Here is a 21,481-nt window from a genome sequence, read left to right on the forward strand (position 1 = left end):
TGGCAACCTGGGAAAGCACTACAGACACTGAAAATTCCCAAGGTGTGAGTACAAAACGCCAGGTCTCAGTGCAGTTTCCTTCAGTTATAAAGTATGTAACTGCCTCAAGACAGCTATTTCGGAACATGCCCTTGTCGCCAGGACTCCTCACAGAAGCTGCACGCTATTGCAGACTAAACAGGAGTGCACGCTCCTTTTGCACGGCGTGCCGCTAGGCGCTCCCGACGGCTATCTTTAAACTATTTTGCTTCAATGGCCAGTCAGAAATAACGCACAAACAGCCACCGAACCACTCTCGCCCGACGCCGCCTCCCTCTCTCCGCCCCCGCCGCTCCGTCCCCTCACAGCCCCCGCCGCACCGCCCCCTAGCGGCTCCTCCGCACGGCGCAGCGCCAGGGGCCCGAGCGGCCGCGCTGGGGCTCCGAGCGAAGGGGCGGGGCGTCGCCCTACCACGCCTACCGAGGTAGAGCGAGCGTGGCGGCTCCGCGGCGCGGCCGGGGCGCGAGGCTCCGCCCGCCCCTCTCCGCCAATGGGGGAAGGCGTTGCGGGGGGCGGGGCTGCAGCAGGCCGCGCGGGGGGCGGGGCCAGCGCGGAGTTGCCGCAGCGCCGCCGCTTGTAAACAGATCCCGCCCCACGTGACGCGCGTGCGGGGCTTGCGCGGGGGCGCCGCGCATTGTCCGCGTTGGTGACTGGCGGGACCCGCGCGGGGAGCGGAGGAGGCGATTCCCGTCCGCCCTTCCTCCCTCGTCGCTCCGGTGGGGAAGCAGCGCACCCTCCCCCTTGTACCCCGGCCGCTAAGATGGCTGGTGGTGGGCGGTAAGGCGGTGCGGGGCTGCGGAGCAGCTGACGGGACGGGAGCGCGGAGGGCGGGCGGCGTGTGCCCGTGTGCGGAGTCGCGCAGCGCCATGTCCGCCTTCGCCCTGGAGGAGACGCTGGAGGCCGACTGGGTGGCCGTCAGGCCGCACGCCTTCCAGGAGCGGGAGAAGCACAAGTTCGCCTTCATCGTGGCCTGGAACGAGATCGAGGGCAAGTTCGCCATCACCTGCCACAACCGCACGGCGCAGCGCCAGCGCAGCGGCTCCCGTGAGCTGCGCCGCGGCGGCCCCGAGGCCGGAGCCGTCCCCAAGGCTGGCGGCCCCGCGGTGCGCAGGGACCCGGGGCCACCCCGGGGCTGCGCCCATGCCCGGGCCGAGGCGCTGCCCAAGAGCCCGCTGCGCCCCAAGGGCAGCCCGGCGCGGAGGCCGCAGCGCGGCCCGGAGGCGGCAGGTGCCGCCGAGGAGATCGAAGTGCTGGAGCTGGGGAAGGAGGACGTGGCCGCCGCGCTGTCGCTGCCGCCGCCGCCCTCGCCGCCTCGGGCGAGCGAGTTGAGCGCTCCCGACGCGGAGCCGGTGGGGGAGGAGTGCAGCTGGGCCGGCCTGTTCTCCTTCCAAGACTTGCGGGCCGTGCACCAGCAGCTGTGCTCGGTGAACTCGGAGCTGGAGCCTTACCTGCCTGCCTTCCCCGAGGAGCCCTCGGGCATGTGGACGGTGCTTTTCGGAGCACCGGAACTATCCGAGCAGGAGATGGACGCTCTCTGCTACAAGCTGCAAGTTTACTTGGTTCACAGCTTGGATACCTGTGGCTGGAAGATCCTTTCGCAGGTGCTCTTCACCGAGACCGACGACCCCGAAGAGTATTACGAGAGTCTGAGTGAGCTGCGACAGAAGGGGTACGAGGAGGTGCTCCAGAGGGCCCGCAGGCGCATTCAGGAGGTGAGGTTGCTGCGTGTTGCAGATGCTCCCACTTTAGTGTTGCATTTAGTTTAATCTGTGCCATCTTTTTTAGCCGATTTTGTTCTTGTTGTCCTGTTCCTTAGTGACAAAAATGGGGCTTAGCCTTTCCAACGTCCCTAGGGTCAGGATTTAAGGAAGTGCAGATTTCCCGACTCCGATATCGGAGTGTGTGTGGCTCAGTACTTTTTTCCGTGCAGTCAAATGTAGATGTTTGTAAATAAATATCCGATGGATTTGGCAAGGTCTTGATCCCATATTTTTGTTATTGCGTTGTCTTGCGCCAGGAGGTGTTGGGGGCTGAATATTTTTCTGTTAAATGAGAGCAGCAACATGTGGTGTTTATTTTGATAGTGCAGTTTAGGCATTTAAGACCAGAAAATTCCAGGTTCATACAGTGGTGCTGAATCTGGTATTTATATAGCAAGATTATGTTCTCCAGTGGAGTAAGGGGTAAGTACAACTTTTGTTCAGCTGAGATGTTCCTAGAGTTGGAATTTAAAGAAAAAGGCAAGCTGTCTGGTCCTAGTGGGTATTTGCTGTGTTGGTGTTGGTATTGTCTGTCAAGACTTGGTTGTTACAGGACACTTCGTGTCTTTCTTAAACCATATACTGTTCTAGACAGAGTAGTTGAGGATGCCCATCTAACTAACTTCTAGCATTAGTGTATGAGAATTTTTGCTTTATCGGCCTTCGTGGACTGTGTTGTATGAGGACCCAGATTTCACAGGTATAAAATGAGAATTTTACACTCGTTTTTGTGCGTTTTGTGGCCTTCGTCCGGAATATACCCGGATCTATCAAGGTGTGACTATGAATATGAGTCAGGCTACACTGTGCTTTATTTTTACAAACATCATCTTAGTTCTGTTGTGGATATAGGTCAAGTTTGGCTGCTTCAGCTACCCACGTATATCCTGCCAATATTCTTTTGCAAAATGTGTGGTGGTAATTTTTTTTTCCTTGATGGAGTGTGAGTATATCTTCTTGCTCTCTCATGCATAGTTTTGAGTCCATAGAATTCATGCCAAGCTTTTCCTTTGTGACTGGAGTTACAGAGTATGAGAAAATTGTAGTATCCATGATGTAATCACGGTAAGAACATCCAAGTGTAGCATTGCCAGGTAGTTTAGTTCCAAACTGTTGTGTTAGGGTATATAATTTTGATTTTTTTTTCATGTCTATTTCAAGGACTTAATTAAATCTTGCTATATGGTCTACAATTGGCAATTTTTTTGATAAAATTCAGTGTAGAAGAATCAGTTTGATAAAATTCAGCAGTGGTTTTAATGCACAGACTATGAAAACATATTGTCTTTCACTGGCTTTTTAAGCTGTATGAATGCTTGGGAATGTATGCTTAAATTAGATTTAGTTTTCAATTCAGCAGTTTTTACAAGGAGCTGTGCAGGATAAGAGAAGTTCGTGTTAAGCACATGGAATTTGGGAGCTGGATACCTAACTCGAGGGATGTGGTGTTTTTGAGGAAATACTAGTTAAGAATTACTGAGCAAGAGCTACTTGTTTCTGGGGGAATCTCAATTTCTATTTTGCCAGTACTACTGGCAAAAATAAATTGGTTCTCTAAGCTACATAATTTTATTCTGTGTTAATGTTCTGAACTTGGTGCAGGTAAAATGGCAGAGCCTGTGTATGTATTTGACTACTGTACAACCCTCCTTTCCCATGATAATTAGTCTGGTAGTGTACCTAAAGTCAATACAGCTGTACTTCTGTCAGTTGTGTAAGTCGATCCTCCTTTAATTAAGGGTAGTTCATGTTTAAGAAAAGAAACCAATGGAATGACCTGCTCTTTCCCTCTTGGCTCTCGGGTTTCTCTTTTCCTACCTGTTAGGGGTTTGCTTGGTCTACAGGAAATGTCTTCCTTTAAGCAAATACTGATGCTCCTTGTCATTGCAATTCTAAGGAAATGAAGCAGTGGATGATGGGCACTGCTTGGTATTTTTGAAGTAAAGATTTTTGTACTTTAGAGAAAAAACATGCATTCAGTAGGTTATCTCACATTTTACTTTTCCATCTGTGCTGGAATTCTGTCAGCTGATAGCAGGAATGTTGGATCCAAGGAATTTTAAATAATTTTTCAAATTCTTACAAGAATTTTTTGGAAAAAGAGGAAGTGTGTGAGAAGCATTGGTAACCAGAATGGTATCTAGGAGGAAATGTGAAGCGTCTTCATTAATGTAAAATTGTGCAACTCCCAAGATTTTGACTTAGCATCTTAAAATGTGACTCTGTAGTTTATACTTATTTAATATATCTCTTACATTTTCTAGGACAAATTCCTCTGTGCAGTTAGACTATTACTTGAGAAATGCTTGTAGTCTCTGTTGATTTGTATTCTTAAGTGAGCAATCAAACCTCATGTTCATTGTTTTAGCATCCCCTGCTTGGACAGTCATTGCTTTCCATAAATAACACACAAGCCAGTTTATTTTCACAGCAGTTAGTAATCGTTGCTTTTTGTAATAGTAATTTTTATGTCAGTCCAAATTTTAGGCCTTTAATAAACCATAAGAATGTTGCAAGTAGAAACAGATCCAAGATGAGTAAGTACAATAGTTGTAGAGGAGCTGTGTGACCTGGGATTAATTTCTTCTGCCTGATTTGCAGTTTTGAAATAACATTTCTTTTATTTCTTTTCAAATAAAACTTAATAATTTTGAAATAGTTGAGGAATTTATTTAAAGTAAAAACTAGTTCAAATAAGTTTATACCTCTTTAAAAAAACCTTCAGGTACTCAGTTAAAAGATAAAAAGATATTATTTCAACAGAGAGTATACCATTGAATCCTTTTTTGGGATTCCAGCTTCCTGGACAGTATTTCCAAAATACTATACTTTGTGTCAGGAAGGCAGAAAAAGTTTGTACTCTTGGTCCTGCCAGTTGCCTGTTTATGTTCTTCCTACATAGAGAAGAGTTTTTCTGGATTAAGTGTAGATGTTTGTAGATTTCTGAGTTTAGTAATATCAGTAATGGTGCTGTATCTCTTTGTCCGTTCTGTGTTTTCAGAAGGCTGAAGGTTGTCATGTTTTCCTGAATAAAAAATGTTGTTAGTGTAAACTGTCATCAGGAGGGATGGGTGGCTTAGTCATGCCCCAAACATATTTCATTGTGTGCTCTTGCATAACAAGTTGACTATGTGGGAAATCTATCTGTATATTACATGTCTACTTCAGCACCTTTGAAATACCAGCTTCTGGGAATGTTCCTGTTCCATACAGCTCTTAGTAGACCAAAATTTGGTCTGTAGCCCCGGTTGGGTGAAATTTATTGGATGATAGTCTACAGGATCTTGAGCGCCAGGTATAAAACTAATCAGAAGCTTGCTTTGGTGTTCTTTTTGCTTTATAACATCTATGAATTCCAGTGTTTGCAGTCTTTGTCCAGTAGACAAAGACTCTTTTGTATCCCCACGCTGTGTGTTTTATTTTACATTTTTTTTAAATGTGAAAGTTCAAACACTTGTAAGTGCCCGATTAAATTCTGAAGTAATTCTGAAAGCATCTTCTCTTCAGTGGCTGACTTTAGACTGCCATGAAAGTGAGGAGCTACTGCTATTTATAATCTCCATCTCCTGTATGGTGATGTATTTGCTAAGCATGAGAATAATTCTGCTTGGTTTAGTTTTCCTTTGATTCAAAGAACTAGAAAGGCGAAGGAAAAATAAATCTATTTTGTTACAGTAACAACTTGTATGAGAAGAAAATGTAGCATTTTTTGATGGAAAGGTATATGATCACTTTATTTCTTTCATAATCAGATTTTTTCTATAAATGACTTTTGTGTGTTCTGAATGAATGAAATATGCTTGTGAAATTAGAGGAAGTGGCAAGGAATTGGTTCAGTTACATATAATGGAATTTTACATTTGTTACTTATCAACATGTATTTCTTCCATATTGTCACTCATTTCTGTTACAACAAAAAAGGTATATATTATCCAATAACATTTTGTTTTGTTGAAGCTGTTCCAATATTTTAGTAATCAATAATATTCAGGGTTGTCTCAGTAACTAGAAGAATTGCATTTCATTGTTTTTGGCTGTATGCATTCAGTTCTAAAATAAATGTTTATATGGTAGGTAGTGGGGCACTATAACAAAAGTGGAAGTTTTCCAAATGTGAGGTGACTGGATGCTGTTCAGTGATCTGCATCTAGACACAATAAGATTTGAAGAGAGTTTCAACATCAGAATCAAAGGTAATGCGAAAGTAAATATAAAACATGACAAAAAAGTATTCCGTGTTCCAGTAAAATATAAAAAATGTTAGCAACAGTAGTGTTTCCATCGAAACCAATGTAACATCTTTCTATGCAAGAAGAAAGAATAACTTAATATTGTATATGAACTGCAGTAGTTAGGTTTAGAAGATACATAAGGTGTTTCAGGAGGGAACAGAACACTGGTTTGAATTTAACATTGGGAGCACAGAAGATTAAAATAAGATACTGGGGATTTTTTTTCCTATTGGTATGAGGAAAGCAGAGTTAAGGCTAATGCTGGGCATTTGGGAAGTCCAAGCTAGTCTTGTTGGAATGCTTTTTTCTGTGTTTATTATTTGTAGAGTTAACGCTTGTTTCCACTAACACGGTTTGGATTATAAATGCATTGCAAAGAAGCTGTTTAAGTGCTGAACTGGTACTGTAAGTTAGTACTGACCAAAATATGTCAGCAGCTGTAGGATAAACTCTGTAGAACTGGCAGGTAGCCTCCAAGCTCTTCGGAGACCCCTACATGATGTTAATGCTCTGGCTGGTCTTGGGCACTTGCTAGAGCAAGTTGACAATGAGTACTGCACCTGTACCTGAAAGTCAGAGTGGCTGAAACAGTGTACATTTCTTCAAAACATGGGAAACTTATATGTTTTAAAAAGAAAAAGGCATTGACTTAAAAGATTAGATCATTCTTGACAGAATTTAAATCCTAGATGAAAAGTAAGGTGCATTCTGTGCAATATAGCAGTATTAGTAACCCTGGTCTTAATTTTTAGACCTGAAGACAGCAGCTTGCAAGTTTAGTAATTAATTTCCTTATCCAAATACCTGAAAGAGAAAAAACCCCCCCAGAAATGCAGTATATGGTCTTTTTAACTGCCTAACGTGGGATTGGGGAACCATTTATGTCTATTACTTGGGGGAGTACTCTGATGCTGAGACCATTTAATTTGATATTCCCCTAGTTTTCCTAGATATAAATTTTCCTCTGTTTTTTGTTTAAAATTGTTGGTATGTATTTGTAGTATTTTCATATGACAGAATATTTTGAAGAGGTGCAAACAATCTATGTAAGATATGTTCTGTACTCCACTGTGCTGCTCAGAATTCACAACTTCCTTCATTTCTTAGCCTTTAGAGATTATATTAGGTTGTACTTTCTTTGTGCTTACCCTTGTCTTGTGTATTTTTTCTCATTTTTTCCTACCATTATTTTCTTTGTCTTCAATTGGATGCCCTCCCTTCAAGTAAATGATGTTTTAAACTGCTTTCTTAAGCCAGTAACATTTTTTTCCTCTCCTTTTCTGCCTAGCATAGTATTTTTACCCCGGCAGGTGTTGAATTTGAAAGCAGATTCACTGTCATAGTTTAATGTCTTTATTTTTCTGTAACATGACAAGACACTGTTTGCAAATAGTCAGGGACGGTTGTGCTTTACATATGTAAATATTGCTACCACAAACCTAAAGAAGGCGGTAAAGAGGCAGAGATTTTTGGAAATTGCTGCATTTTTTGGTTTTGAGGCTGTGCTTTTACATTTATTTTTTAATATTATTGGAAACATAGCATTGCAATGCACCAGGATATTGCTGTTATTGGAGAGGACTTCTGCTGAATTGAGGGCGCAGTCCAGCTAAAGATATATCTGCCAAACTATTTTTGCAAGAGATGAAAACCTTGTCATTAGAAATATGGTAGAGAGAGAAGGAAGCTAGGACAGGAGGAGATGGAAAATTATATTCTAAGGATACAGAGCATCTGTGAGTTAGTCAATATATATATGTATATATGAGAAGACAGCTTCCCTGGCAAGCCAGGCTTTGGACATGATCATCTGCAGCCATTCATTGTAGATGTAAATAGAACGTGGGTGATATATCCTCATGACACCACTCACCAGTTAGAAAACCTTGGGCAGATACTGCTTTCAATTCAAAACCTTTCAGTGGTAAGACCCTGTGTCTGGGTTTCTTTTCTATCTATGCTTTTCCAGGTGTGGTGTTTTTGTAGGAATATCAGATGTATGTCTGTGAGTCTTTTTGATTACTAATGACAAACATTACCCATTCAGAGAAATTTGAACACTTGGACTTTTTTTGTTAAGGATTTGCTTCTGGAAAGGTCTTAGAAAACACTTCCAGTCTTAGAAAACACTTCCATTCACAGCAATCATTGAAATTTTTTTTAAAGGACCTTGAGTACTTCTGATTTCTTAATTAAAAATTTGGATTGTTTTATGTATTTATATACTGTTACAATACTTTCCAAAATGTATTTGTGGCAATTGGTTCTGACCTTCTTTTGGAAAAATGCTGTGATATTAGTGTGAGGGAACTGGATGGGTTTGGGTTTTTTTCTCTGAAAAATGTTATTTAAATAATCAATTAGCATTTGTTTGTGGTGACTTGCAGATGACTTATGTGACTTTTCACATAACAGTACTGCATCATGACTTGTTTGAGCTACTTTAGGGAAAGGTTGTTGTAAAAGATTTTCAATAATTTAGAATAATAGATTGTTATGTTAGGAGGGACCTTATTGTGTTTTCTAGTTTGACCCTATGCTTAAAATACAACTAGTTTTGATTAGGGCTTGCTTTTTTTTTAAAGGAAACCTGAAATTTAAAAAACACTGTGTTTTATATCTGTTGAAAGGAAATATTTTAAAAATGAAGAAGAAAAAGAAGAAATGAAAAAGATATGAATGTATTAATTAAGTTGTGAAAGTTTTGAGGGGTAAAATCTATAGATTAGTTCTAGAAGTTTCTAATTTTGTAATTTTTCTACAGTGGAAATAGCCTTGTGACTTCAGGTCCGAAATTCTTTAGCCTTTAGTAATGCGTTACTTGTTCACTATCATATGTCAAAATTTTAAATTTTAGCATGTTGTCACTTCAGAGTAGTATAATTCAGAAAAAAAAAATCATGTATGGGAGGAGGTTAAAAAAATCCCAAACTACTTGCAATATTGGAGGTCTTCTGGAGGAGTTGAATGAGTAGGTAAATGGTGTGTATAATTTCAAATGTGTTTTATCATGCTGCTTTATTGCACATGGATTTTATTTCCCTTAAACGTTTAAACTGAGTATCCGCTCCCATTCATTTCTCCCTAAGAACAGGAATAAAACCAATTCAAACAATTAGCACCACAGAATAAAAGTCTGTGTTCTCCTGGTGCTAATAGAAATTGCTTTTGCCTGAAATACTGTTCTGGTATGAAAGTGATATAGTAGCTTGTAATTTACTGTATTTGCTGTTAAGGTAGGAGGAAAAATATGCATGATTTGGGATCTAAGGATTTTCTTCATATCTTATTTAGCTTTTTGTTCTTAATAGTGGACTGTAAATATGTTCTTTCTACTGGGCTTTTTTTTGGACTTATTCAATTTTTAAATAAAATCCCTATTATTTCAGCTTGGAAGCTTTAAAAATTGCATTTAGGAAGGCAAAATGCTATTTTCTTAGGCCTGCCTTTCCATGATTGCACTGTAGTATAAGGCGCCATAGAGGCTGAACTCTACCAGCATTGAAAGAATTCACAGAGGGCCATTTGAGTTACCTCTCATCTGTCACCCAGGCTTAAAGGTGGTTCATCATCTATGTTGTTGAAGGGAGCTGAAGAACTGGATCATCAGCTTGCTGGCGTTGACAGGGGGGGATGCTATCGCTTTCTGTCCTCCCCCACGTCAGCTTTGTGTTCCTTCCTGTTCTGCTTCTATGTCCTTTCAGTATGCTGATTCAACTCAATAAACCTCAGTAAATTACTCCTAGAGAGACCACAAAGTAGTTTTTTGCCAGACGCTGAATTAGTTTGTTGAAGGATCTGAGAAATACTAAAGACAGTGAAGTGGAAAAGGAGAGCATAAGGAACATGGAACTGGAGTAGACTGGGAAGAAGAGGGGCAAGAGGGGATGGGAAGAGGAATCTTCTCTCAATGGGAGCAAGCTATTGGGTCAGCTTTAAAAAGTAAATTCACCCTCACAAGTACTTAGAATCTGGTATTGTCGTAAATCTTTTCCTGCTTTGAATTCAGTTTTTAAAAGTCTTAACAGTAGACTTATCAGACATTTGAGAATTATTTGCTACCATGCCAAATGCACTGTAAAACTGCTAAGAGTACTAATTCAGTGCTGCTGATCTAATTCCCATGAGCTGACTTCACAGTGAAATTGATTGTACCTCTTTTTTTTCTTCCCATCGAATGTTCTTTGTTTTCATAAAAGAACATTTGCTTTTTATGGCAGGTGAGTATTTGACTAGGCCTGTGTCTTGACATGGCAAATGTTGTATGAAAGGTTTTAAGACTAGCACTATAATACCTGCTAACTAAATGTATTTGTTCTATGCAAGTATTAGTTTGTTTAGATTATGGTCAGTTTTGATGCTCTTGAGTATATTGTCCTGACTAACAGCATAGTTCACAACAATAGAAGAAGACAGTCTGTGGACCAAAAGTTAAAGTATTTTATGGCACAGCCTGAACACTTATGTAATGCATGTTCTCAGTCTTCTAACCTGCATAAAAAAATACTTAGAACTCATTAGGATATGTGTAAAGTAAGTTCTTTGCCAAGCCTTCAGGGTGAGGTGTTGCCTAGAAGGCTTTTTGTTCAGAGTTACCATGTTCCAACCAACCAGTGATTCGTTAGTGACTTTATCTTTTAATTATTTTGCCCCTTTTCAAAGGAAAGGAGTCCCAAAATACCATAATAACTCTGAAATACAGATCTAAACAGATCTATTTCATTCATGAAATTGTGTTACAATGTAAATACCTATTTGGGTGTTACTAACAGGAAAAGGAAAACCTACCACTCCTGTACCATGACTGCTCCCATGCACTTAGCCCTTTGCTATGATTTCTGTAGCTCATCTATGGCTATCCAAGTAATATACTGAATTCAAACTAATACCTCATAGTTCTGGACACTCATTTAACATGGCAGTCTGACTAAGGAGTTGTACAGCTACATCACACAGTAAGGTAAGGTGACCAGACTAGTACCAGCTTAAAAAAACACTCCATGTGGTGTTACATGTTTGTCCTGTTTACAGAGAAGGAGATGCATAGTTTTTAGGTCTTGACATTTCCCTTTTGAGCTTTCAGAAGAGATCTAGTTTGCCATACATTGTTGTCAGAGCTGAGAGCTTTATGCCTGAGCCTTGTGATTTTCCAACAAGTTATATATATGTACATATAGTTCTGCTGAGATTTCTATTTAGAATTCCATGTGGGAGGAGAGAAGTTGCATTGTTCAGTAATGATGTATACATGGAAGTAATGTTTTGGCTCACTTGGCTGCATTAAAATACTGCTTCAGTTTTTCTTACTCAGTTCAGTTCTTTTCTTTATCTGTGGAGTAGTATTACGGGTAGTATGTTGAAATGAGGTGTGTTTTGGTAGGCAGTGTAAAAGAGCTAGACAAAGGTAATTGTTACTGTCCAGGAGCTGTAACCTGTGTATAAGGGAGAGTCACTGATAGGAGTGAAAAGTGGCCAAGCAATCTGTGCTGGTCATAAACTCCTGGGGTGTGCTCTTGCCATGGGTAGATGTTGTACATCAGATGGCCACCAGAGCTGCTCTGTGACTCCCCTCCTCAACTGGGCAGGGTGAGAATATGATGTGGCTCATGGGTTGAGATAAGGATAAGAAGAAATCACTCACCAATTACTGTCACAGGCAAAACAGAATCATCTTGGGGAAATTAATTTCATCTATTGCTGATAGATCAAATTTTGATAGTGAAAAATAAAACCAAATCATAAAGCATCTTCACACCACCCCTCCCTTCACCTTGGGCTCAACTTCCCTACTGATTTCTCTACCTCCTCTCCCTGGATACCATAGGAGGATAGGGAAGGAGGGTTGTGGTCAGTTCATCATGTGTTTTCTTTACCACTCCTTCCTCTTCATGTTTTTCCCCTGCTCTAGCATAGGTACTCACCCACAGGAGACAGACCTCCGTGGATTTCTGGCAGTGTAAGTGCATCTTATTGGGTGAAGTCCTTGGGGAACCAAGTGCTCCAGTGTCCTCCATGAGATCATAGGGGGTCCTGTCAGAAAACTTCTCCATTGTGGGCTCCCTTGTGCATAAGGCCACAGGTTGTCAGGAGCCTGCTCCAGCATGGGCTGTCTGTGAAATTACTTCAGGGGCCATCCATCTGCTCCAGTGGAGGAGTCTTCCACAGGCTGCAAGGATATCTCTACACAGCTGCTTGGAGAACCTCCCCCAGATTCTTCTTCACTGACCTTAGTATGTGCAAAGTTGTTCCTCTCACCTGTTCTTGCTCCTCTCTTGGGCTGCAGTTGTTGTGCCAGCACTCTTTCCCTGTCTTAAATGCATAATCCCAGGGTGCTGTTGTGGTTGCTGATGGATTTGGCCTTGGCCATTGGTGGGTCCATCTTGGAGCTTGCTGGCTTTAGCTCTGTTGGACATGGGGGATGCTTCTGGCATCTTCTCACAGGTGCCACTTCTGTAGTCCCCCAGTACAAAACCCTTTCCGCCCATCTGGAACACCTCTACACACATGTACTGAGGTCCTAGGCTTACTGTGTACAGGTAAAGGACTGTTTTACATAGTGTTTAAAGGGGAATGATGTGGTTCATTTTGTGTTAGTAGCTCTTAACAGGCCTAGATGACACATCTTAGGCAAGTATTCTTAATTTCTTGTGTTTTAAACACCCTGTGTTTTGCTTTCCAATATCTTTGTTGGGTTTTCTTGTTTGCTGTTCCATTTTTTGAAAACATGCAGCCTTTGAGCTTGTTTGCTATGCATGTTTTTTCTGTGCTTTTAGTTTAATTAGTTGAATTAGCTCAGTTCTTCTTTAAACAGCCATTTTAAAAACTACCCAAATCTAGGCAATAACCTTGCCAGTGCATTAGCATACACTTCAATTCCCCGTCTTCAGAAGCCTCTTTGAAAAAAAAATGGACAATTTTTGTGCGCTCAGTAGGTGGTCAGTTGCTGTGTTGTTTCCAAATAAATTACTATGGAATTCACTTGTTTTTATCTTTTTTAAATCTTAGAAGGTTAGACAGATGTAGTGCTGGATCCAGCACTTCCCATGCCAGTCAGTACTAACTAATTTATTTATGACATCCTCCCTCTCTATCTAGATTTTGTGTTCTCTTAGATGATTTCTGCCCTAGCAGTAAAATGTACTTTAGATCTGTGAGGGAGAGTCTGGCTTTGGTCTGTTACTGCTATAGTAATGCAACTGATATTTATTTACCACAAAGGTAAAGATTATTAATGGCAATGCAGTCATGCAAACAGCTGGATATCCTGGCAAGTCTTAATCTCTTAACTGTGATGGGTGACATTTAAGTACAGGACCACATGTTTGTAAGAGCAAGAAAAGCAGTTTGCCTGTAGTGAAGATTTCATGTAATTGAGTCTTCTGCTTATTGTCAGGACATGTAGGAGTATATTTGCTTTTAACAACAATTTCTTTTGTTTGGTTAAAGAGAAACAGTTCTAAACATCTGCTATGCAAAAAAAAAGGTGCCTTCTAAGTTCAGTTGCTAGAATTTTGCATACAGATTTTATGTATTCTCTAGCTTTACTTCTTTATAACTCATTGTCTGAATGTCGTTGCATACTATTGCCAGTGCATCATCAGGAGGCTTGAGTATTTTACTCCTAGGAATGCTGTTCTCTGGAAAAAGGATGGAGTATCTAAAACTACTCTTATCTGCAGTACTGTACTTCTCTCTGACACCAGCTATCTCTGGTTCTGCCTGTGAAACTGAATATGCTTCAATTTGAATCTTTAGAACTCTTCTTGGAAATGGCAGGTAATACTGCCAGGCTTCTGAGAGCCTAAATTCATAGAAAAATGGGGTGTTCTGTAGTTATTTCTGAAGTATGAAGGAATTTAAGAAGATACTGAAAAAATACCTCTATGACTGATTTTATCTAAAAATGCTTATGAGTCATATTGCAATGTTTTTATAAAATATGCCAAAAAAATAGGAGTAACAGGGAAAGTTTTGGGAGTATTAGCAAAGGAAATGTAAGACTTGACTCTTCTATGATTAAATTAAACTTTGGATTATGCACCCAGTTGAGGTCAACCTGCACATAATTACACTGTCTGTTGTAATGCTTTTAAAGCTTTTTGAACAAAATAAAAAAATAGAGAAAAAAATCTTTGTTATGTGGTTCAAATATATGTACTGTTACATTAAAAAAAAAAGTGTTTCCTGCTGGTTAGAGTGTATCTGCATAATAGTTGCCTAAAATATATGGATTCATTTAGTTGTGAACAATGTAACATCTGTGAAACATGGTTCTTAAAATAAATGCAGCATTCAATGGGTACAGAGCTAGTCAGGCCTGTACAGGATGTTACTCTGCTCTCCTCCACCCACTTCTTCAAATAATGTAATTAAAAAACTGTGAAAGCCAAAAATTCATACTGAGACTGTTGAAGTAAATGAGCAATAACACTGAATGTCTGTGCTGAGAACTAGTCCTCACTGGGGCATAAAACATGCCACAAAAATTGTTAGTGTGTTTTATGCCAACACCTTGAAAACTGCCTGGCTTTAATATTCTGGGTTGGTCTAGACACTTGGCTAGGTACTCATTTAGTACTGCCTGTGTGAAAATGGGAGCATACAGAATCAAACTATCTGTGGGTCTATGGAGGGTGGGTTTTCATTGTGACATTAATTCTCTGCTAGTCCCAGCATCCCAGGTATCTAGTTGTCTGAATACTGTCTGGGTAGCAGCCAGCTAAAAAAAAGGCTTTGGCTTGCTTTGGTCTGGAGCAGGAAAGCTCCATCAGACTGTGTGACAATGTGAGGTGCTCTGTGCAGCCAGTTTTACACCACCTGTTTCCTGTGTCAGTGCCCCTTCCATACGGGCGGCAGTGAAGCACCTGGATTCTTCATCAGGGTTAAAAGCCTCCATATAGAAGTAGAATCAAAGCCACTGGTCTTCTGTTCATACCAGCCCGGACTGTTGAAGCCTTGGTGGTTGGTACGCACTCCACTTCCAAAATGTGAGAGAGAATAGTTCTGTATTCCTTTAAACCACTTATACAGAATCCTTTAGGTCAGAGAAGGCCTTTAAAATCATCAGGTCAAACCATTTTTGTAGCGCTGCCAAGCCCACCACTAAACCTTGCTCCTAAGTGCTACATCTGTGCATCCCTTAAAAACCCCAGGGCTGGTGACTGAGCCACTTCACTGCACAGCCTGCTTCAGTGCTTGACAGTTCTTTCTGTGAAAAAATTCTTCTGCTGTCCAGTCTAAACCTGGCACAATTTGAGGTTGTTTCCTCTTGTCCTGTCACTTGTTGCATGAAAGAAGAGATGATCCCCACACAGCTAAAAAATATATATATATATATCAGTTAAAAAAAACAGTCACCAGTAAGACAAGCTCTACATTTGCGTTAGGCAAGATTAGGGAAGAGGGTTGGCAATGGTATTTCCAAGTGCTGTATAGCTATACTATTTTTTTTCTCTTTTTTTAATAAATTTAGAGTTGTCTTTTATAGTTAGTTCATACAGTTCAGGTGACTTTCCCTAGAAGCTGATCTACTCTTTTTGGGGAAGATTGGATATTTGCTTAAATACATCTCTTGAAGTGGGTTTTAAGTAAGCTACTGTACCATTTTGAGAAGTGCTGTATCTAGAAATCCCATTTGGGTTTTTGTAGATCTTTCCCTTCCTCTCTTCTCTTGGGGAAGCACATATTGCAGTAGGGCACTATAGTTTTTCTGCTTCCTGGTTCCTTGGTAGCTGGTAGGGCGAGCAGCTATTTTTAACCAGAAGGAGTCTGATCTTTTGATTTATTTAGGCTAATCTTGTAAAACTTATTCTCTAGACAATTCACCAGTTCCATGAAAGGCACCTTAGTGCTTTTTTTGTAATGAGGGTTCCAAAGCTGAATACAGGATTCAAGCTTTATGTCCAAGGTTAGTATTTCTCGTGAAAATAGGGTGTGAATAGATGGATGGGTGTAAAGAGGCTGTATGTAGCAAGTACTCTCAGGCTGATAATTTTCCTATCTGTTTTGAAGAATTGAAGAATACCCCTATTGAATAGCTCATTGATCTTTACATTGAACCAAATAAGATTATACTCTTTGGTTCCTAAGTAATTTTTCTTACTTTTTTTTTGGAACTGCCGAATAGACAAAATTTTGTTACCATTTTCGTTCAGAAAGCCCTCATTAGTAATAGGATTCTGCTTGCATCATTGCCTTAGAGATGAAGAATGGAAGCTTACCTTGTGTTAATAGTTAAAGAGTAAATATATGTATAATTCTGTATTAATTGGTTATGAATAACCTGCCCTTACTTCTGTGTTTGGTTTTTTTAATTGAAGGTTTGGTATTTTGGAAGGAGTTGAGAATTAGGATTTGATTTAGGTTTTGGGTAATCCCAGCAGCAGACTAACACAGACAAGACCATGAAGTTACGGCCATTTGCTTACCATTTGTATGCACAGGAATGTATTGATAATTCATTATTTTATCCCTGGTGTTTTCAGTGAGAGATGATTTTTTCAGAACAGCCAACTAGTTATAAGTAGCTACTAGTTTTTAGTGTTCTTAAGATGTCTTTGTACTATTCTGATAGTCATAAAATTGGGTTGGTCATCCATTTCTTGGCACTTTGACTCCAGCTTAGGCAAAGTTGTGCCCATCTACCAAAATATCAGAACTATTAAAAAGGACTTAAGAATGGTCTGTGAATAGAAAGGAAAAAGCCCTTCCATTGTATTGTTCTGTTCCTGGAATAAATGTACCTAAAATTCCCTGTTAAATGATTACATTTTCTTGAATTGTCATTTTTTGTTGCCCTCTAGAATTTATGTCCTAGTGGAGTAGTAATGTTTCACAATGAAACAGAGATGCAAATTTATTTAATAGTAAGATAATAATAGCCTAAGCAACTAAAAGGAAACTGTCATGTACTGGTAGAGTTTCTCCTTTGTGCCATGGGTGGCTTGAGAAGAAAGAATTAATACCTTGATGGAAGTCTGGTTATAGCTTTGGGACTGCAGAGGGATTTCTGGTTGTGCTCGGAGAAAGTAGGAGAAAGCTGGTATATGGCAACTCTGCTTTTAGGCCCTAGTGGCATGAAGTGGAGCTGAGGAAGATGGTGCATTCTTAGACCAGATGGTTGAAGCAAATAGTGAGTTGGAATAGTGTGAGATTCATAGGGACTTAAGGCATGAATCCAAGAGTATCTGGGTTTCTGTAGTTACAGGTTATGTTATGTGTGTCTAAGACTGAAAGTTAATAAAATATTAGTCTTACAGACTGCAAGCCCAAAGGCTTGTCTCAGTGAGAACTCAAATGCTACAAAATGCTGTGTGCTACTGGAAGAGTAGAAGAGCATAGGCAATGACTTTGTGACAGGAGCAATTGTCTGTGTGAAATTGTTTAGGTAACAAAGCAGTTTGCTGTGTGCTGAAGTTTCCTCCTTGAGAGGATTCTCACATGTGTTGTACATCCTCTCTCCCAGACCTTTCTTCTCTGCTAAACCTTAAGTGAAAGCTTTTCCTGTCTTCTCATGGAATCTGATTGTTGCTTTAATGGTGAACGTATGAATAAAGCCGCTACAAGCATCTCTGCTTTCTGCTCTGCACCCTCTCTCAAACCTTCTTTAGTGCTTCAAAAGTGGAGCTACAGAGATGTCCTAAAACAAACTTTCCATTACAAAGAAAGACATTTTTCATACCCATTCTGGTAACTGAAACACTGCTCACTATAGAGAGAAATTTCATGGATGGTTAGCATCCAACTTCAATGAACAGATAGAAAATAGGATGTATTTACACCACAGTGTTACTAATCTTTAAGTTTAAATAAACTTGGACTGTGAATATGTGCTTTTGGGATGATAATATAAAGGGCAAGAGACTTTGACTTAGAAAATTATATAAGAGGGAAATTAATTTCACATAATCTTGTCTTTGTAAATACATTAACTACTCTACATGTCTGTATGAGATTAGTTTTTATTAAACAAGTAAATATTTTTTTTAGACATGGTGAAGGGTTTCCAGCACCATGTGAAGTCTGCTCAGGCAAATGCCCGAAATAGATGCAAAATGAGCATATAGAATAAAAAAATCATACATCATAGCTGCTTTGTACAAGTGAATTTTCTGCTTCATAAGAACTAAAAGATAGAACAGACAGACTTCGATGTTGTATTTTCTTATATGAATTAAAGTCATTTTATATTAACATCTAAGTATTTTTTAAAGATAAGAATGCTTAGGTAATTCCCATTGTAAAAATAAAATGAATGAAAGGTTCATACATTTGAAGTTTTGTGATTGAACTTTCTAGGAAGTTTTGTTTCATATGGGTTACTCTCTGTCTGAGGCCACACGGATGTAGTGGGAGCTGTGTGTATCCAAAGAACAGACTGACAAAAAACTGCAAAACCTGAACACCAACATTCTCAAAAATTTAGAAAGTTGAAAATGCAACTTCTCTTTCTGTCTCCTTGTCTATCACTCAGTTTCCCCTGCTCTGTTACCCAAAAGTGGGAAGTGTCTGAAGTAGCATACCTGATCACTACATTATAAATTGTTAAGCTAAGTTGCTTTTTCTGTTTTCTTTGTGCTCATATTCATTACCTTCCAGAAATCTTTGGAAATTAAAAAGTCAGTCTGAGTGTTGCTCAGTTAAAGTTATCAGAGATGTGCTCATACTTAATTAGCTGAATTGAAGATGTGTTTTGGGGACTAAAATTGTTTTGTTTATTTGTCTGGTGATTTTGTGGGAAGGGGAAGATGATACAAAAGGATAGGTTAAAAAAAGTTTTTTAAATTGCTTTCACTTTTATCAGGAATGTTCCAATATTTTCATTAAAACTTGTACTTTTTCTGCAGCTTCTGGAAAAACATAAGAATACAGAAAGTATGGTAGAGCTCCTTGAACTGTACCAAATGGAAGATGAAGCCTACAGTAATCTTGCAGAGGCCACCACAGAGCTCTACCAGTACTTACTGCAACCATTCCGAGATATGAGGGAACTTGCGATGCTTAGAAGACAGCAGATAAAGGTAGGATAAAGTCAACTGAGATACTTATTATTTGGGAAGTTCTGCTTTCTAGTTCCTATTTACTAGTTCTATTATGCAGTATATGAAGTGATATTTTTCCACTCGATGCTGACCCTGTTTTTCTGGGCTCTTCACTAACATGAATGTTTTTGATGAGTGAGAACGTCTGACATATGTAGCTAAATACCACCTGTTTATCTTGCTGTCTTACCCTTCAAATGCATGGCTGAATTAAATAGGTCAAACTTAAAATTTTATGGTTGAGAATATTGAGTAATATATAAAATACAAAGAGATGTGCAGTATTTATGCTATTGTATATTCTAGAAGATTATTTCAGGTAACTAAAATGAAAAGTAATTTTCTGTGTAATCTGGTGAACTGTGAAAAGTCAGTAGCTTTTTTTCTGATGTTGCAAAAATCTTAAACTCATGTAACATAAATTAAAATACATAATTTGTTGTAACACTTGGACAGTGTATTTTCCTAAGAGCTAAAAACGCCATCTGAAGAATACTGCATTTTGGTAAATTTGTTCCGGAATTAGTATGTTTGTTATATTTGAAAGTAATTCTAATCTTCAATGCTTAGCCAGAACTAACAAAGGTTATCTTTATTGCATCTTGGATGTACTTTTGGTAAAACTATTAGTTCCTGTGTAGATTATTAAGACTACAGCCTTCTGATTCTAAGCTAAAATTTTATTTCATTTAATCTGTATTGTAAATGTCATTTTATCTCAGCTTGATACCTTGTTCAGTTAGCCAACAATTTTTTTACTGTTTTCAGCTTAAAAATAGCGTTCCTCTCTGGTTTTGAGAAAGAATGAGGGAGACAAAAGGATTTATGATGTACTAGTTTTATTTTGACATATTGTTGTGAGCCTAAAGTAATTTTTCAGAAAAATCAGCAATCTTAAAATAACTCATTTTATAATGTGATGATGTTTTAACTAAAAGTGCTTTTTCGTCTCTTGAATGATGTTACTGCACAGAGAATTGGCATGAGTATTTTTTTCAGACGTATGATACAGTTGAAGCCTATAAACACTTCATTTATTAATATGCTTTCTTCAAAGCATGGTGAAATAATTCCCATTTTATTGGAATTTATAGTAGAGAAAAAGATCATTTGCTTGTTCTTTTGTCAAATAAGAAAAGTAAATATTACAATGAGTAGATATACATATTAAGAGTTGTGTTGTGCTCTGTTTTGATCTTTTTTAAACCTCAACAATGTCTTGAATTCCAGTTTTAAAATGCATCATTTAATACTCTTCCTGAAAGATTAATGTTGATAAACTTCAGAGGTGTGTGCTGTGGTTGATTATTTTAGTAATACATAATTTCTTCTGAGGTACATTGTGTTCTCTTCCTAACTTGGCAATTTGTGAGTTAAAAAACTTGGTTGTCTGTGTAATGCACTAGAGAAAGATGCCATGTCTTGTTTTTCCTTTCATCGTTTGAGAGAAAGCAGTATCTATGATGACAAAACATATATTATACTGGGTAGCTAGGGTTGAAGAAATGTTTTATAAATAGAACTTGTGCATGAAATGTTTTTTATTAACTGGCTGCATATGTTTTTCTGGCAGGCTTTAAGTTTCAGACCTTTTCTGTATTAGGTATCTGTTTCTGATTTGTGGGGAAGTTGTTTTTGTTTGGTTTGTTTTTTTGGGGTTTTTTAAAGAATTTGGAAGGTTTTAAGTTTTTTAATGAGCTTAATTTTGTCAGTTTTCACAGTGAGTTTAGAAGGAAGTTAATTACATCACCCGTAATCTTTGGGAAGAGTGTTTTCTGATATTGAAGCAGGACATAAAAATTGGAATATATGTCACATGGTGTTAAATTTCTGCTGTTCTGTGAAATTTTGAGGAAGAGACAAGCCTGTAGGAGTCAGGGGAAAAACAAAAACAAAGTTCTGTCTTCAGTGGAAGCTTACTAGAGAGGGACATCTGTATTGTACCCAGATTCCTTCTTTGGGGAAAAAAACCAAACCAAACAACAAACAAAACAACTCAGAGTGAAAGTTCATAACAAGGTTAGAAACCATGTGGAAGCTTGGAAATGGAGGTTACTGCTTGCCATTTTAGACATGATAGAATCTTGTTTCATTTTGTATTTTGATCGTACACTCATTTTTCAGGTGTATTTTGCTTCATTTAGTGTAAAGGATGGAACATTTAGGTGTGTGAAGAGTCAAAACTATGAAGTAATCAAATATTTCTGGATTTGAAAAGCAGGATGAAAAAGGTATAAGATCATGAAAGGAAAAAAAGCTGGGTTATTATGAAATGAAATGTCACTGTGGAAAAGTAACTTCTAATGGCATTTCTGCTTAATTATGGGCTAGTCATGTGACCCTAGAACAATGTGTTCAGTAAGTGATATGCTTGTCTTTTTTTGGGCTTCCAGCATCAGAAACCTGATTT

The 21,481-nt window shown here is 39.1% G+C and overlaps 1 protein-coding gene across 1 annotated transcript in view; it reads left to right on the forward strand.

Annotated features, from left to right (window-relative positions):
- Window positions 1-770: 770 nt before the first annotated feature.
- The window catches only part of JMY (junction mediating and regulatory protein, p53 cofactor), a 66,091-nt gene continuing 45,380 nt past the window's right edge, over window positions 771-21,481 (forward strand). The window contains exons 1-2 of the mRNA XM_058823450.1: window positions 771-1,751; window positions 18,877-19,050. Of these exons, the coding sequence (XP_058679433.1) occupies window positions 906-1,751; window positions 18,877-19,050 (1,020 nt within the window). The 5' untranslated portion in view covers window positions 771-905. The remainder of the gene's footprint in view (window positions 1,752-18,876; window positions 19,051-21,481) is intronic.

The sequence above is a fragment of the Ammospiza caudacuta genome, chromosome Z (assembly GCF_027887145.1).
Source record: "Ammospiza caudacuta isolate bAmmCau1 chromosome Z, bAmmCau1.pri, whole genome shotgun sequence".
NCBI lineage: Eukaryota > Metazoa > Chordata > Aves > Passeriformes > Passerellidae > Ammospiza > Ammospiza caudacuta.